This window comes from Anolis sagrei, chromosome 5 (genome assembly GCF_037176765.1).
Source record: "Anolis sagrei isolate rAnoSag1 chromosome 5, rAnoSag1.mat, whole genome shotgun sequence".
NCBI lineage: Eukaryota > Metazoa > Chordata > Lepidosauria > Squamata > Dactyloidae > Anolis > Anolis sagrei.
The window spans coordinates 29,335,867-29,353,669 of record NC_090025.1 but is presented as its reverse complement, the minus strand read 5'-3'; the positions used below and the strand labels follow the sequence as shown (position 1 = coordinate 29,353,669).

General features: G+C 42.1%; 1 protein-coding gene across 3 annotated transcripts in view; it reads right to left on the bottom strand.

Annotated features, from left to right (window-relative positions):
- AIMP1 (aminoacyl tRNA synthetase complex interacting multifunctional protein 1) overlaps window positions 1-17,803 on the bottom strand; it is a 41,105-nt gene that overhangs the window by 8,100 nt on the left and 15,202 nt on the right. For all 3 annotated transcript variants that reach the window (XM_060779126.2, XM_067468635.1, XM_060779125.2), the window contains 4 exons: window positions 14,321-14,434; window positions 11,988-12,149; window positions 10,870-11,078; window positions 9,145-9,313 (listed from right to left, as the gene is read on the bottom strand). In XM_060779126.2, the coding sequence (XP_060635109.2) occupies window positions 9,145-9,313; window positions 10,870-11,078; window positions 11,988-12,149; window positions 14,321-14,434 (654 nt within the window). The remainder of the gene's footprint in view (window positions 1-9,144; window positions 9,314-10,869; window positions 11,079-11,987; window positions 12,150-14,320; window positions 14,435-17,803) is intronic.

Below are 17,803 nucleotides of genomic sequence, written 5' to 3'. Positions count from 1 at the left end.
CATCACCCACTCAACATCCTACTGCAGTTTGGAGGACGATGAACCATGGATGATGGGACTTGCAGTACCATCACTCACATTCTGAGACCGCTGTTAACCTCATCCAATGACTGATCAGGACCAAACTTCGCACATAGACCTCTCATGACCCACTTTACGTCCTGGTGTGGTTTGGTCGGGGATGGACCATGGATTATGGGACTTGCGGTACCTTTGCTCAATTCTTGAGACCACTGCAACCCTCATCCAATTACTGACAAAGACCAAACTTGGCACACTGAGTCTCCATGACGCACTCTACATCCTGGTGCGGCTTGGAGGAGGATGCACCATGGACGATGGGACTTGCAATACCTGCACTCCCTTCCTGAGACCATTATAACTGCCAACAATGATGGATCAGGACCACAATTTACACAGGGAGCCCGCATAACCCACTCTACACACCCTACATCCCCAGTGCTGTTTGAAGGAGGACGGACGATGGATGATGGGACTTGCAGTACCTTCACTCACTTCCTGAGTCCGTTGCGAGCCATATAAATAACTGATAAAGACCAACCTTGATACACAGTTCCTTTCTCAAATAACCCGGGCAGCGCCGGGTCCCCAAGCTAGTATATAATAAAAGTCAAAGTTTGTATGTGTGGGAGGACAGAGGGAGGACGTAGGGCAGAGGGAGGACGTAGGGCAGAGGAGTTTGTGCCGGCTTTCTGATTGGCCAGCCTGAAAGTTCCAAGATTCTGACTGGCTGCTGCTGTGGTGCTATTTGCATATGATCCCTGATTGGCCTGCTTCAACAGGAGCCCCTGGTGGAGAAAAGGGTTCATGGCAGAAACGGGGCATGACAGAAGGAAATTTGCATATGCTCTCTGATTGGCCAGCCTCAAATCCAACATTCCGAGATGACAAAGAGAGGAAAGGAAAGGCCAAAGGGGGCTGGGTCAGAACACTACCCATACAGACCAAAATAGGCACACAGAGCCCCCATCACCCACTCTACATCCTACTGCAGTTTGGAGGAGGATGAACCATGGATGATGGGACTAGCAGTACCACCACTCACATTCTGAGACCGCTGTTAACCTTATCCAATGACTGATCAGGACCAAACTTCGCACATAGACCTCTCATGACCCACTTTACGTCCTGGTGTGGTTTGGCTGGAGATGGACCGTGGATTATGGGACTTGCAGTACCATTGCTCAATTCTTCAGACCACTGCAACCCTCATCCAATTACCGATAAAGACCAAACTTGGCACACTGAGTCTCCATGACACACTCTACATCCTGGTGCAGTTTGGAGGAGGATGCACCATGGACGATGGGACTTGCAATACCTGCACTCCCTTCCTAAGACCATTACAACTGCCAACGATGATGGATCAGGACCACAATTTACACAGACAGCCCGCATAACTCACTCTACATCCTGGTGCGGTTTGGAAGGATTTAACAATGGATGATGGGACTTGCAGTCACTTCACTCACTTCCTGAGACCACTGAGACCCTCGCCAATGACTCATCAAGACTAAACTTTGCACATGGAGCTTCAATGACCCACTCTACATCCTGGAGCAGTTTGGAGGACGACAGACCATGGATGATGGGACTTCAAGTACCTCCACTACTCAAGACTGCTGCAAAACTCATCTAATGACCAATCAAGACCAAAGTTGGCACACAGAGCCCCCATGACCCACTCTACATCCTGCTGCAGTTTTGGAGAAGGGTGGACCATGGATGATGGAACTTCCAGTACCTTCACTCACATTCTGAGACCTCTGCAAACCTCATCCAATGACGGATCAAGACCAAACTTGGCACATAGACCTCTCATGACCCACTTTACGTCCTGGTGTTGTTTGGAAAAATTTGGAGATGGATGATGGGACTTGCAGTACCTTTGCTCACTTCCTGAGACCACTGAGACCCTTGCCAATGACTAATCAAGACTACAATTGGCACATGGAGCTCCAATGACCCACTCTACATCCTGCTACAGTTTGGAGGAGGACAGACCATGGATGATGGGACTTCAAGTACCTCCACTCCCTTCAAAACATTGCTGCAACCCTCTTCTAATGACCGATCAAGACCAAGCTTGGCACACAGAGCCCCCATGATCTACTCTACATCCAGCTGCAGTTTGAAAGGGGATGGACTTTGGATGATGGGACTTGCAGTACCTTCACTCACTTACTGACACCACTGCCACCCTCATCTAATGACTGATAAAGACCAAACTTGGCACACAGAGCCCCCATGACCCACTCTATATCCTGCTGCTGTTTGTAGGAGGATGGGCCATGGATGATGGGACTTCAAGTACCTTCATCCACTTCCTGAAAATAATGCACCCGTTATCCAAACACCAATAAAGACCAAACTTGGCATACAGAACTGCCATTACCCACTTTCTCTAATAACCCGGGCAACGCCGGGTCCCCAAGCTAGTCTATAATATAAATCTGTAGGGGGCGTCGTACGGAGCCGCATAACTCCACAACCCCCCAACGAAACTGAACCAAAATTGCCATGCCCCAAGGACAACCCACTCGGTACAAACTAATCCACTCAGAATTGAAAACAACACAACAACACAACGATAAATCGCCAAAACAACTGAGCATGCGCACTGGAGAAAAAGCCCCCAGCGCGCGCACACACATGGCCGAACGACCAACGCACCCTCCGCACATCCCTCCCTCCATCGCCCAGCATGAACACGTCGCCGCCCACAAACACACACACACACGCATCGCAACTTTCCCCCACCCCTTCCGGCCCTGAAACACTCCTTCCCTCCTCCAACGCAGCTCCGGTAAGACACGTCCCCTCCCTCCCCCGCAACACAACCAAACGCCGGTAACAAACCCCCCTGCCTTCCACACAAACACACACGCCGCTAACTCACCACCCCTCCCATCCCTGCAACACACAAACACACACGCCGCTAACATACACCCCCTCCCTTCCCCGCAACACAACCAAACGCCGGTAACAAACCCCCCTCCCTTCCACACAAACACACACGCCGCTAACTCTACACCCCTCCCTTCCCCTTCTTACCTCCTCCTTCTTCTTCCCCAATCTCACCTCCTCCCCCTCCTTCTTCCTCCCCTCCAATCCCCGCCCTTTCCTGGCCTGTCCCGCCCCCTCAAAATGGCCTAGCCTTGCACGAAGCCTCTCTCGCCTAACCCGCGTTCCTGCCACCCGGCGGGAGCGCGATCTAGGCGAGACAGGCTTAGTGGAAGGCTAGGCCCTGCACGAAGCCTCTCTCGCCTAATTCGCGCCGCTGCCGCCCGGCGGGAGCACGATCTAGGCGAGACAGGCTTAGTGGAAGGCTAGGCCCTGCACGAACCCTCTCTCGCCTAACCCGCGCCGCTGCCGCCCGCTTCCTTCTTGCCTTTTTGGACGACTCCGGCCAGAGGGAGGGACGACGGAAGAGCAGCAAAAGAGGCGAGTGCTGGGAAGGGAAGGGAAGGGAAGGGAAGGGAAGGGAAGGGCAGGGCGAGGCTCCACAACACAACGTCTCACAACAGAAGGAGTGACCATCACTCAAACAATTATGAATTTGTCATTTGGGAGATGTAGTTCCTGGGATTTATAGTTCACCTACAATCAAAGAGCATTCTGGACTCCACCAATGATGGAATTGAACCAAACTTGGCACACAGAACTCCCATGACCAACAGAAAATACTGGAAAGGCTTGGAGGGCATTGACCTTGAGTTTGGGAGTTGTAGTTCACCTACATCCAGACAGCACTGTGGACTCAAACAATGATGGATCCGGACCAAACTTAGCATAAGTATTCAATACGCCCAAATATGAACACAGATGAAGTTTGGGGAAAATAGACCTTGACATTTGGGAGTTGTAGTCACTGGGATTCACAGTTCACCTACACTCAAAGAGCATCCTGAACCCCACCGACGATAGAATTGGGACAAACTTGCCACACTGAACCCCCATGACCAACAGAAAATACTTAAGTTAACACACAAGCATAAAGAAGGGGGAGGAAGGAGGGATGCGAGAGAGAGAGAGAGAGAGAGAAAGAGGGGAAAGGAAGGAGTGTGTGAGAGAGAAAGAGGGAAAGAGAGCAAGAGAAGAAAGGAAGAGAGAAGAAATGAGGAAGTGAGGCCAGGCAGAGACTTCAAAACTCTTACTATAGGCCACAGCAACGCGTGGCAGGGCACAGCTAGTATATAATAAAAGTCAAAGTTTGTATGCGACGGACAGAAGTGCGGCGGACGTAGGGCGGAGGGATATGTGGCAGCGTTCTGATTGGCTGCCGCTGTGGTGCTATTTGCATATGGTCTCTGATTGGCCAGCTTCAATAGGAGCCCCTGGTGGAGAAGAGGGTTCATGGCAGAAACAGGGCATGACAGAAGGAAATTTGCATATGCTCTCTGATTGGCCAGCCTCAAATCCAACATTCCGAGATGACAAAGAGAGGAAAGGAAAGGCCGGGGGCTGGGTCAGAACACTACCAATACAGACCGAAATAGGCACACAGAGCCCCCATCACCCACTCAACATCCTACTGCAGTTTGGAGGAGTATGAACCATGGATGATGGGACTTGCAGTACCACCACTAACATTCTGAGACCGCTGTTAACCTTATCCAATGACTGATCAGAACCAAACTTGGCACATAGACCTCTCATGACCCACTTTACGTCCTGGTGTGGTTTGGCCGGGGATGAACCATGGATTATGGGACTTGCGGTACCTTTGCTCAATTCTTGAGACCACTGCAACCCTCATCCAATTACCGATAAAGACCAAACTTGGCACACTGACTTTCCATGACGCACTCTACATCCTGGTGTGGTTTGGAGGAGGATGCACTATGGACGATGGGACTTGCAATACCTGCACTCCCTTCCTAAGACCATTACAACTGCCAACAATGATGGATCAGGACCACAATTTACACAGAGAGCGCGCATGACCCACTCTACATCCTGGTGCGGTTTGGAAGAATTTGACAATGGATGATGGGACTTGCAGTCACTTCACTCACTTCCTGAGACCACTGAGACCCTCGCCAATGACTGATCAAGACCAAACTTGGCACACAGAGTCCCCATGACCCACTCTACATCCTGGTGCACTTTCGAGGAGGACAGACCATGGATGATGGGACTTCAAGTACCTCCACTCCATTCCCAAGACTGCTGCAACCCTCATCTAATGTCCAATCAAGACAAAACTTAGCACACAGAGCCCCCATGAGCCACTCTACATCCTGCTGCAGTTTTGGAGGAGGGTTGACCATGGATGATGGGACTTGCAGTACCTTTACTCACTTCCTGAAACCACTGTGACCCTAATCCAATGACTGATCAAGACAAAACTTAGCACACAGAGCCCCCATGACCTACTCTACATCCTGCTGCAGTTTGAAGGAGGATGGACTTTGGATGATGGGACTTGCAGTACCTTCACTCACTTACGGAAACCACTGCCACCCTCATCCAATGACTGATAAAGACCAAACTTTGCACACAGAGCCCCCATGACCCACTCTATATCCTGCTGCTGTTTGGAGGAGGGTGGACCATGGATGATGGGACGTCAAGTGCCTTCACTCACTTCCTGAAAACAATGCAGCCGTTATCCAATGACCAATAAAGACCAAACTTGGCATACAGAACTGCAATTATCCACTTTGTCTAATAACCCGGGCAGCGCCGGGTCCCCAAGCTAGTATATAATAAAAGTCAAAGTTTGTATGTGTGGGAGGACAGAGGGAGGACGTAGGGCAGAGGGAGGACGTAGGGCAGAGGAGTTTGTGCCGGCTTTCTGATTGGCCAGCCTGAAAGTTCCAAGATTCTGACTGGCTGCTGCTGTGGTGCTATTTGCATATGATCCCTGATTGGCCTGCTTCAACAGGAGCCCCTGGTGGAGAAAAGGGTTCATGACAGAAACAGGGACATGACAGAAGGAAATTTGCATATGGTCTCTGATTGGCCAGCCTCAATTCCAACATTCCGAGATGACAAAGAGAGGAAAGGAAAGGCCGGGGGCTGGGTCAGAACACTACCAATACAGACCAAAATAGGCACACAGAGCCCCCATCACCCACTCGACATCCTACTGCAGTTTGGAGGAGGATGAACCATGGATGATGGGACTTGCAGTACCATCACTCACATTCTGAGACCGCTGTTAACCTCATCCAATGACTGATCAGGACCAAACTTGGCACATAGACCTATCATGACCCACTTTACGTCCTGGTGTGGTTTGGTCGGGGATGGACCATGGATTATGGGACTTGCGGTACCTTTGCTCAATTCTTGAGACCACTGCAACCCTCATCCAATTACCGACAAAGACCAAACTTGGCACACTGAGTCTCCATGACGCACTCTACATCCTGGTGCGGCTTGGAGGAGGATGCACCATGGACGATGGGACTTGCAATACCTGCACTCCCTTCCTGAGACCATTATAACTGCCAACTATGATGGATCAGGACCACAATTTACACAGAGAGCCCGCATAACCCACTCTACATCCTGGTGCGGTTTGGAAGAATTTGACAATGGATGATGGGACTAGCAGTCACTTCGCTCACTTCCTGAGACCACGGAGACCCTCACCAATGACTGATCAAGACCAAACTTGGCACACAGCGTCCCCATGACCCACTCTACATCCTGGTGCACTTTTGAGGAGGACAGACCATGGATGATGGGACTTGAAGTACCTCCACTCCCTTCCCAAGACGGCTGCAACCCTCATCTAATGTCCGATCAAGATCAAACTTGGCACACAGAGCCCCCATGACCCACCCTACATCCCCGGTGCTGTTTGAAGGAGGACGGACGATGGATGATGGGACTTGCAGTACCTTCACTCACTTCCTGAGTCCATTGCGAGCCATATAAATAACTGATAAAGACCAACCTTGATACACAGTTCCTTTCTCAAATAACCCGGGCAGCGCCGGGTCCCCAAGCTAGTATCATATAAATAACAAAACATCACCTTATTTCTTATAATATAAACACAAAACATACAAAAATTAAGACTATTATAAGCAGCCCTCCAGAGTGGTTGAGCGTCTCTTCTCAGGAGCTGTATTCAGCATAGCCAGTGACAAAAAAAATGTAGGTATAGCCCAGTGGTTCTCAAACTATAGGTCCCCAGGTGTTTTGGCATATAAATCCCAGAAACTGGAAATCCCAACCAGTTTACCAGCTGTTAGGATTTCTGGGAGTTGAAGACCAAAACATCTGGGGACTCACAGGTCAAGAAGCATTGGTATAGGCCAATAACATTTTGAGGGCCATACCCTTCTCATTCCTGATCAAAATTATGGGACTTTAAAAAACACAACTGGTCTTTTGTTTGAAACGTCTTACAAATTAACAAAAGAGAACAATCAAATTGAATGAAATCACACTATAATCAGTTGCAACATAGTCACAACTATAATGTATCTGATTATAACAAAACTATAATCAGAACCAGAGGGGTGGCTTATTTATATATGACATAAATACATTATAATTGATGAACACAAACTTTCCCTCTTAAATCTAAACCACAATATATTTATGGATCAGTTTACCCATCTAGTACAACAGATAACCGAACTAGAATCAACTGAGTCATGAAAAATGCCATTTCTCTATACTGAAAGAGACAAAGAAAAACAATAAAGTGGAAAAGGTGATTTTTTTTATTCATATTGGTAGTAATGTTAAGCTTTCAAAAGATAATCTTAAACTTGCTACTTAAAAAGATGGAGGATAATAATCTCATTATAGCATATGTAAATTTAATGTATATAAACTAGGCATGTGCAAACTTCATTCCTCCAGGTGTTTTGGACCACATTTTTTATCAGCGCATGCTGATATAAACCAAAACAGCCATTATAGAATTTCATTTCAACATATATCTAGGTATAATAGCGCAGGGAGAATGAAATTTAACAGCAGTTCTCCGTGCTCTAGACACATCTATTTCTGATCACATAATCTGGCAGTGACATGTTATTCTTTTTAATAGTGATCCTTCATGGGCAGTGTATTTTTTGAAATGCAAGTGACATGTAGCACAAATTCTCATTTAAAAATGAAACAGTCCTCAAGCACTGCCCTTTTCTCCCATAATTATCCTATCTTAAACACTGAGTAATGCTGATCAGGCTACACATTGCTACATACTGGTAATGTTATAAATAGTGCACCACAGAAAGATAATGTGGGCATTAAAATATTTTCTTCCTTCTGGGAAGCCCCCAAGAGTGACTCCTCAAAGGAATTTATTGTATGTTTTCAAAAGTAAAGGTAAAGGTTTCCCCTGACATTAAATCTAGTTGTGTCTGACTCTGGGGGTGGTGCTCATCTCCATTTCTAAGCTGAAGAGCCAGCATTGTCTGTAGATGCCTCCATGGTCATGAGGCTGGCATGACGTCATGGAGTGCCGATACTTTCCCGCCACAGCGGTTCCTATTTATCTACTCACATTTGCATGTTTTCAAACTGCTAGGTTGGCAGAAACTGGGGCTAACCGCTTCCCGGATTCGAACTGCCAACCTTTCTGTCAGCAAAACCACAAGCAAAATTCCTGCCATTTCTATTTTGAAAAGTACATCGACAAATAATAATAACAACAACAACAACAACAACAACCATCATCGTCATCATCTTTATTTATATCCTGCCATCACCTCCAGAGAGGAACTTGGAGCAGCTTACAAGGAAAGCGGTCTCCATGAAGCTCAGAATGTCTTTGCCTGTTTATGCAAGGAAACACATATCTGTTCTGGAATGGGGACAACACTGAGCAAATCCTGGAAGATCACAACTAATCTACACATCCATCAATGTTCTTCATCTCTTTTCCTGCCGATAACACAACTGTATAACATTTATTTTCTCCTATTGTATGAGGAGCATCTTTAGTATTCAGCGAATCAACAATCAGGACTATCTGTCAAATAAAAACCAAAAATAAAAAATTCAGCTCCTACTGATCATCTGTAATGGATAAGAATCCAGTCATATTTGTTCCATGTTTATATAAATCAGGGTGAAAATTTTAAATCTGAGAATCCACCTACACTTATTTTCTACTTCTATCTCACTTTCTAGGATGCTTTTGCTTACCAAGATAGCCTTCAAATGTGATTCTCTCCCCAGGAACAACCCCACTAGGGGGAACTAGAATTTCCACCTTCTCTGGTGTGCTAGCACACATCAGCATCGCCTGGGACATCACCCCTCTCATTTTTACTGGCTTCAGGTTACAGAGAAATATTCCCATCCGGTTTTGCATCTGGAAATGAACATTAAACCAGAATTTGGTTAGGTCTCTCTGAATTTCTTTCACAGTGTAAAAAAAAGTATGCAGATACTAATAAGCTAGCAACAATTAAAATTCTTTGAAGACAAATTCAAGAGTAAGAGCCAGGAAATAGTCAATTGAGAAGAATTGTCATTTAACATACAAGCACAGTGGGGTGCAATAAAGACACTGGATCCTGATGGGCTGCAAGAATTGCTTAAACAATGTTTTACCAGCTTTCCATTCATTGTGGTCTAGGAATTCAATGTTTAACATTTATAGCCGGAATCTGGCTAAAGCATGCTTCTTAACTAATTAAGGAAAGCAGAACAAATTTGTTCAGGTGGTTTACCATTCAGGATGTAATTAGGGCATACACACTCACTAACCCCATATGCCAAAGACAAGATGAATATTTTGGAACAAATTTAATTAAAATGACTGCACATAACATGCATTGCAATTAATATATTTAATGCCATGAATACTTCTGCTTTTTCTTGCTAGGAAATAATACCTGAAATAGAACAATGGGCTCTAGGGAATACCAGCCACATTTTCCCAAGATAATGAATTATTTCAGAATTTCAATTCAAGGTATCTAATAGAACCCAAAGATGTTTTATAACCAACATGATATTCCAACTACACTACTGTGTTTGTCTTGCACAGTATAAAAGAAGAAGTTTCCAATTAATATATTTGCATGTAAAAAGAAAAGCGGTTTGAAATCTGTTTCAGTCTTCATCATTTTATATAACATTCCCCACAAACTGAAATAATTGCAGTTGCTTCAATAAACTACTGGATAGTTTTAATGTCCGTTTTAGGGGGAAGATCAATTAAGATAACAAAGTAACATTTTCTCTTGTGGAACACCATGGACAGTAAAGTAGAATATTAAATATAATCTCATCCTACCCCACAAAACATGATTCTGGATGAGCTTTGTTTTAGTGCTTAGGCATACATTTAGCAACAGAGGGATTTTTCAATGCAGCTCTAGCTACTTTCTTCTTCTTCTTCTTCTTCTTCCCTCGTTGGACGAGTAAGATGGTCTTCCATTATGGGTTTCCTTGTGGGTCAGCATGTGGCTGTGGAGCCCTATTCTTGCTCTGCATCTTCTGCAGAGTGGCCATTGGTTTCCAGGTGGAAAGCGGTCCCGGTCGGGGTTGGCTTGACAAGCCTTCCTCCTGGCATGTTTCTCTCTTTCACCCTCCACTCATGCCTCCTCGAATTCTGCAGCACTGCTGGTCACAGCTGACCTCCAGCTGGAGCGCTCAAGGGCCAGGGCTTCCCAGTTCTCAGTGTCTATGCCAGTTTTTAAGGCTGGCTTTGAGGCCATCTTTAAATCTCTTTTCCTGTCCACCAACATTCCGTTTTCCATTCTTAAGTTCAGGGTAGAGCAACTCCTCAAAATAATAATTTTTCCTTAGTATGTACGTAGCACATATTTGACATGCCAAAGTAAACGCTAAATTTTAATAAAACTGAAAAAATATCTTAAAATATAACTTATTTATCTAAATTAAAAATTACATCTGTACCTCTTCTAAAGGAACATGTTTCACTAAACCACTGACAACAGTTCTAGGATTTGCTTCTCCAACATCAACCTCCTCAACATATAGAGTATCTGCATCTGGGTGTTTCTTTGCTGTTGTGATGCAACCAATGCGAAGATCAAGCCGGGAAACATCCAAAGGCTTTGAGTCATCATTTGCTGCTGACTGCTGCTTCTTCTCCTTCTTTTCTCCTAGTAAGACAAATTAGATCTCTCAATGCAATGCAATTTAAGCAAATTACTAACATTAAGCATTTTTTTCCAGAAATGAAACAACATTGTGGTCTAAGAGCAATTAGTCCTAACTGAAGTATACCCATTGAATCAATAAAAACTTAAGCTAATACTTAATGTATGGTACATTTCACGATTCTTTAGGTCCACAGTTGAAGCTAACAAGCAGATTTTGATGAGTGTGAGTGTACTGTACAGTTTTTTTCTTATTTTAAATAAGACATTCAATGCTACAATTCTGCTTTAAAAGGTTTCCTTAAACACTGATAACTAGAGATAATCACATGGAAACATAGCAGAATAACTAAAAAAAAAACTGTTTTCAGCATACAAAAGATAATTCTTTGACTCATATAACTTTGCTAGTTTGCAAATCAGAAAATCTGTAATAATTCTATAAATGGATGTTGTTTATGTATATTTATCTTTACTATACACCTCAACAAGAGCCAGAATATTTTTTTAACTGGAAACACTTGTATTAATGTGAAAAGTACTACAGATAAAGCATATTTTATCTAGAAGCCCAAAATTTAAAATACTAAAATTCAAAGTTGTCTACTCAAATAGCTGTAATAGTAACACCTTTGTTTTCTTATAGCTCGAAGTACACAAACTTTGTTTCATGCACAAAAATATTAAAAGTACTGCATATAAAATTACCTTCAGACAATTTGTATAAGGTGTATATGAAACATGCATTTATTTTATGTTTAGATTTGGGTCTCCTTTGTATACATGTATACAAAAATAATCATTTGTAATCCAAAAAATCTCTGCTTAGAGGCATTTTGGATAATGGATAATAATTTGTATATTACTTCTTTTATTTTAACATTTATTAACAAAATACTGGTGCAGCATTACCTTTCTTTTCCGCTTTATCTTTTTTCTTCTTTTCTTCACTTGCTCCCTTGGCCTGGTCCTTGGGAGCAGATGGGGTTATTGCAGCAGATGTTGGCTGAGAAAAACCTTCTGAAAAAGATGCTGTAGAAGGTGTTTCACTGGTTGGTACTGAGATTTGTTTCACTAAATGCAAACACAAAAATAAGAGTCATGTTATTTTGAATGCAACAAAATTCTAGACTTTAATTACAAAAAGTTAATCAATACAAAATTCTGTTCTGCTAGTTAAGACTATCTGGTGAACTATATATATCATATAAACTATAAAAAAATTGAAAACTTTGTTTCATGTAACCAGTTTTTTATTACTTACACACACAAACTTACATACCCTTCTGACTTTTATTGTCAGGTTTTATGAAAACTAATAGCTATTTATAGAGCAAACAGTAATAAGATTATTATAGCTTAACCACAATTAACCAAGTCTTATTTCTACTTGGTATTGCAGTTTCTGATTTATTTCTGTGGTCTGATAAATTTCTGCAATCAGAGCAATAGGAATTAACAGTGTAACTGATACATACTCAAACTATACCAAGAGAACAGAACAAAACTCAAACATAAAGAGGTTAAAGTTAATATTTTGAAAAACTGACAGCTGCCTAATGTCAAATCTGAGGCCTGCATGTTTTTAATAAAACTAGTGAATTAATACTTCCAGGCATAGAAACATTTGGAATGGTTTATAATGTAAATGTGATCTACTGAAACATCATTCTAGAACTTTCTTCCTTAGCATTTAATTCATCTACTTTTGAAAAAATCTTTCCTGCAGCTTCTTTCGAAGGGAGCATTCACGAACATAATCCCTAATACAGAAATCAGGAATGATACAGTCACTCTAGCGTATAGATTTTGCCACTTTATTTGGTGGCTTGAACAGACAAGGCCAAAATTACTTTGGTGAGAACGTTATATGAAAAGTAATATCCAATTAAGTTATGCAATTGTACAACTGCTTCAATTAGCAAACTTAAAAAAGAGAGCAATTTCCCCTCTTAACTGTCATCCATGCCACGGTCACGTCTAGGCTGGACTATTGCAACGCCCTGTATGTGGGCCTTCTGATGTCTATGACCCCGAAAGCTTCGTATTGTTCAGAATGCGGCAGCCAGGTTACTCACAAGAACGCCCATGAAATGCCATATAACACCAGTACTGCAACATTTACATTGACTTCCAACTGAGTACCGTGGCCTGTATTAGATGTTAGTTCTGACCTTTAAAACTCTTTCCGGCCAGGGTCCATCGTACCTTAGGGACCGCCTCTCCTTCTCCCATCATCGGAGGTCGCAATGACCAGCCCAACGTGACTTACTCCATATACCGGGTCCTAGAGAAGTGCACTTGGAAAGGACCAGACTCAGGGCCTTTTCTATTTCTGCCCCTGCCTTGTGGAATTCCTTGCCTCCCTACATGAGAGCCACCTGTGACTTAGGGCCTTTTACTCTCGCACTTAAGACCTGGCTTTTTACTAGAGCATTCGATCTCTGTTAATTTTTAATTTTTGTATGTATGTATTTTATCTTTTATAATTTAGCTGTAAATCGCCTAGAGCATTCTTGGATGGAGGGCAATTAATAAGTTATTAAATGATGATGATGATGATGAATCTCACATGCAGCTTTAAAGTTGGCACTAGACCATTTTTAATCTTTCTTCCACAATAACATTCAAGATACTTAAGCGTTTCCTTATATCTTAATAAATTAATTGACTGTATCAAGTTCTGCAAACGTTATCCATGTTGGTAGACGCTCTCAAACATATGCCCTGGAAATAATAAGATTTGTTCATGTGCTATGCAGTTCTAAGCAAATGAAAGAGCAGCTACCCTTAACATACTTTCAATACACCGTGTATTTTTAATGCTTCCATTGAAAAAGGCTGCTCACTGGAGGGAAGGATGTTAGAGGCAAACATGAATACTTTGACCACATAATGAGAAGGCAGAAAAGCTTGGAGAAGAGAATGATGCTGGGGAAAAAGTAAGGAAAAAGTAAGAGGGGCCGACCAAGGACAAGATGGATGGTATCCTTGAAGTGACTGGCTTGACCTTGAAGGAACTAGGGGTGGCAACGGCTGACAGGGAGCTCTGGAATGGGCTGGTCCATGAGGTCAAGAAGAGTCAGAAGCTACTGAACAAATAAAGAACCACAACTGAAAAAAAGATACTTAAGGCTGAAAGGAAAATCTACGCTGGCATAATAGAGTAGAAAGGAGAGGTGGGTAATAAAGATGATGATGATAGTTAGAATACAACAATGCCCTCCCAGTACAAATTCAGTTACCTCCATTTCGTATTTCTGCCTGGATCAATTCCTGTTTCAGCACCTCAATTTCTTTCTTCAGCTTAGCATTTTCAACTCGGAGTTTCTTCTCTTCCCTCAGAGATGCCTGTAAGACTACAGGGTACAGATATCTCATTAACAGTTACTAATGTCAGGCTTCATTAAGCAAGAACCATACTTTTACTTTTGTTTTTAGTAAAAATCTGATCAATGCTAACAGGTATCAAATTGACACAAGGCTCACTTGTCCTTAAAGACAGAAAAAATGATGATTCATGTAAGTATACTATTCCTTTTGCATTTTGCCAATGGCCTTTCTTTAAAAACAACATAGGGCAATAATGGTTAAATTAATAGAAAAATAAGTACACAGGATTACTTCTGTAACCAAAGAATATTCGGAGTTTCTTGCAATGCTCAAATTCTAGATTTGATGATCTGATCTGAAAAACATGGGAGAATGAAAAAGCAAGAGAAGCTGCCATGACAATGGAGAAAGTTTCAACACAGAAACTGGAAGGAAAAATCGTATTTCCATGAAAGGTCTGCAATAAGAAAATCTGAGTACTATTGCCTGTTCTTCCATAGAATGACTCTATTAGAACTTAGCACCTTAGTTTTCCCACGTATTTCAATATTTTACCACCTCATATTATTGTCAAAACACCACAGTAATACCTTCTGTGCCTAAGGTATTTTGTAATTAATTCCATGGCATAAATAGAAATAGGCTTTCTTAATCAGATTGACTCTCCAACTCTCCCCTGTAACTTGGCACCTGTTCTAAGAAAGAACTGTTGCTCTAAGGTTCTTGAGGGAATACAATTTGAAACAGTATTATGTGCCTATTACAATGGAATGCATAGCCAAACTGTTTATTCTTTAAAGCCTTCCTTCTTACTACATGAAGAAAGCTGGGATGGAAGAAAGATGACAGACCATTTCATGTAAACTATAGTGAAATGAACTCTAGAGGCACTACCTTAGGGCTATGCAGAAACTGTTGAAAAGTTTGATCTCTTATATTCATAAGCAGAACATTTGTCTGTCAATTCTAAGCCAAATCACTTGCTTGGGAATTGAAACAAGGTAAGCCTTCAGTTCAGATACTTTGGACAATATGCTAAAAGAAAGAAAAAGGGGGGGGGGGATTAATATGAAGAAAATATGATAAAAAAATCCAGTGCACATTTTATATTGGTTCTATAATGGCCAAATATTTATGACTGCAACCTACAAGTATTTGTCTATGTTACTGTCAAGTCAACCTCCAAATCACACCATCATCATCAACAGCCCTGCTCAAATCTTGCAGAATCAGGGGCATGGCTTCCTTGAGACTATCTATCTGTTTTTCATACTTATTGTCAGATTTTAGTCAGAACTAGAGTAGTTCTATAGATTGAAGCAGTTCTACTGGTATGCCACCTGTTCCTGGTGATTTATTTCTTAGAATCGTAGAATCATAAGAGTTGTAAGAGACCTCGTGAGCCATCTAGTCCAATCCCCTGCCAAGAAGCAGGAAAATCACATTCTAACTACCCCTGGCAGATGGCCATCCTGCCTCTGTTTAAAACCCTCCAAAGAAGGAGCCTCCACCACACCCCGGGGCAGAGAGTTTGACTGCTGAACAGCTCTCAATGGTTAGGATGTTCTTCCTAATGTTAGGTGGAATCTCCTTTCTTGTAGTCTGAAGCCATTGTTCCGCATCCTAGTCTCCAGGGCAGCAGAAAACAAGCTTGCTCCCTCACATATTTATACATGGCCTTCATCATGTCTCCTCTCAGCCTTCTCTTCTGCAGGCTAAACATGCACAGCTCTTTAAGCCGCTCCTCATAGGGGTTGTTCTCCAGACCCTTGATCATTTTAGTCACCCTCCTCTGGACACATTCCAGCTTGTCAACATCTCCCTTATACTGCGGTGACCTGAATAGGATACAGTACTCCAGGTGTGATCTGACAAAGGCAGAAAAGAGGGGTAGCATGACTTCCGTGGATTCCCCAAGCTTCGACTTTCCTTTCTAAAATTGGAGGTGCATCTTCATATGGTTCTTCTTTGAATGAACTTTTCTCCCTTTCGTTCTTTTATATAGTTATTCTGTATATTGTTTTTATTGTCTTTTTATTTCTATTTGGTCAAGTAATGTGCTCCTGCCCCTGTGTTTAAATTTCTATGATTTTCAGATTTTATGCAAAAGGTCTTTTGTTCTTTCTTTTGTTTGTTCACTTTGTTGTTATTTTCTATTTCTCTTATTTCATTATTATGATAGTTTACCCTGTATCTGAATAGCTGAACACTAGCATTCAAAGTTCTAACTTTATTTCTGCCTGAGAAGTTTCATCTGTCATGCATCGAGTCTGCTCTTTCTTTTTGGCTATAGATAGTGCCTTTTTCATTCCTCCCTGACAATGTCCCTGGTTTCAGTCCAGTTCTTCTGGCTCCCAGTAAACAGAACTGCATATTGTTCTGTATAAAACATCTAAGTGCAACTGACATAGTACACATAGCAGCATTATTTGAATAACTTTAACAGCATTTCTAGATCATGAGAAAAGAATGGCTCGCTATTTCAATATTGAGAAAGTCAAAATACAATACCTATAATTAAAAACTGTTATGTAACTAAGGTTCTAAATGCAGGCAATTCTGAAAAAGAGCAGAGGTCACAAGGAAAGGGCAACACATCACATGTTTTACATGTACAAAATCACAGGTTAAATTTCTAACATCCCTAGTTGAAGAACCTCCAGTGCAATCACTACAATTTCTTTCACATTCTAGTTCTGGGATGGGAAAAGACTCTAAACAAGATTCGCAAGCAACACTTTCAATTAGCCAACTTAATGCTAGATTAGATTGATCATTTATGTGATTTTTCGAAGGTAACATCATATGACAGCATGTCAGAATAAAAAGGAGTGCAAAAGGAAATACTGTTTTTCTACTTAAAGATGAGTGACTGACTTTTGTACAGTTCACACTTACTCTTTCTACCTGACCAGAAGAATAGTATTTCTAAGATACAGTATCCCCTATACTCTGTAAACAGATAATGGAGCAACTATTAATTTACTATACTCGTTAAACAGAATCCCAACAGTAGGTTAATACCTTTATTTTTAAATAGCTTATATTTCTGCTGTCTGGCCATCTTCTGAAAAGAAGTTGTATTTCTGTTCTTTCTGCAAGTGTTTTACAGATCCGCAAATCACTGTATTAGTCAAAATAGTATAACAGTGGAAACTGCTACTATTAAATAATAAATAAAAGCAGGTAATAATCAGCCACATAACATGAGAACTATCAAAACTGCCAAATCCTTATTCTCCCTCAAGTAATTTTAATAAAACAAAATAGCTGTGTTTGCATATTGCCAACCTATTCATGTTTTCAAGTACGGATTATGGAATGTACATGGCCATTCAAGTTATAATTTTAATCATGTTTAATACAACAGGTACAGATGTGCACACCATCTCTTC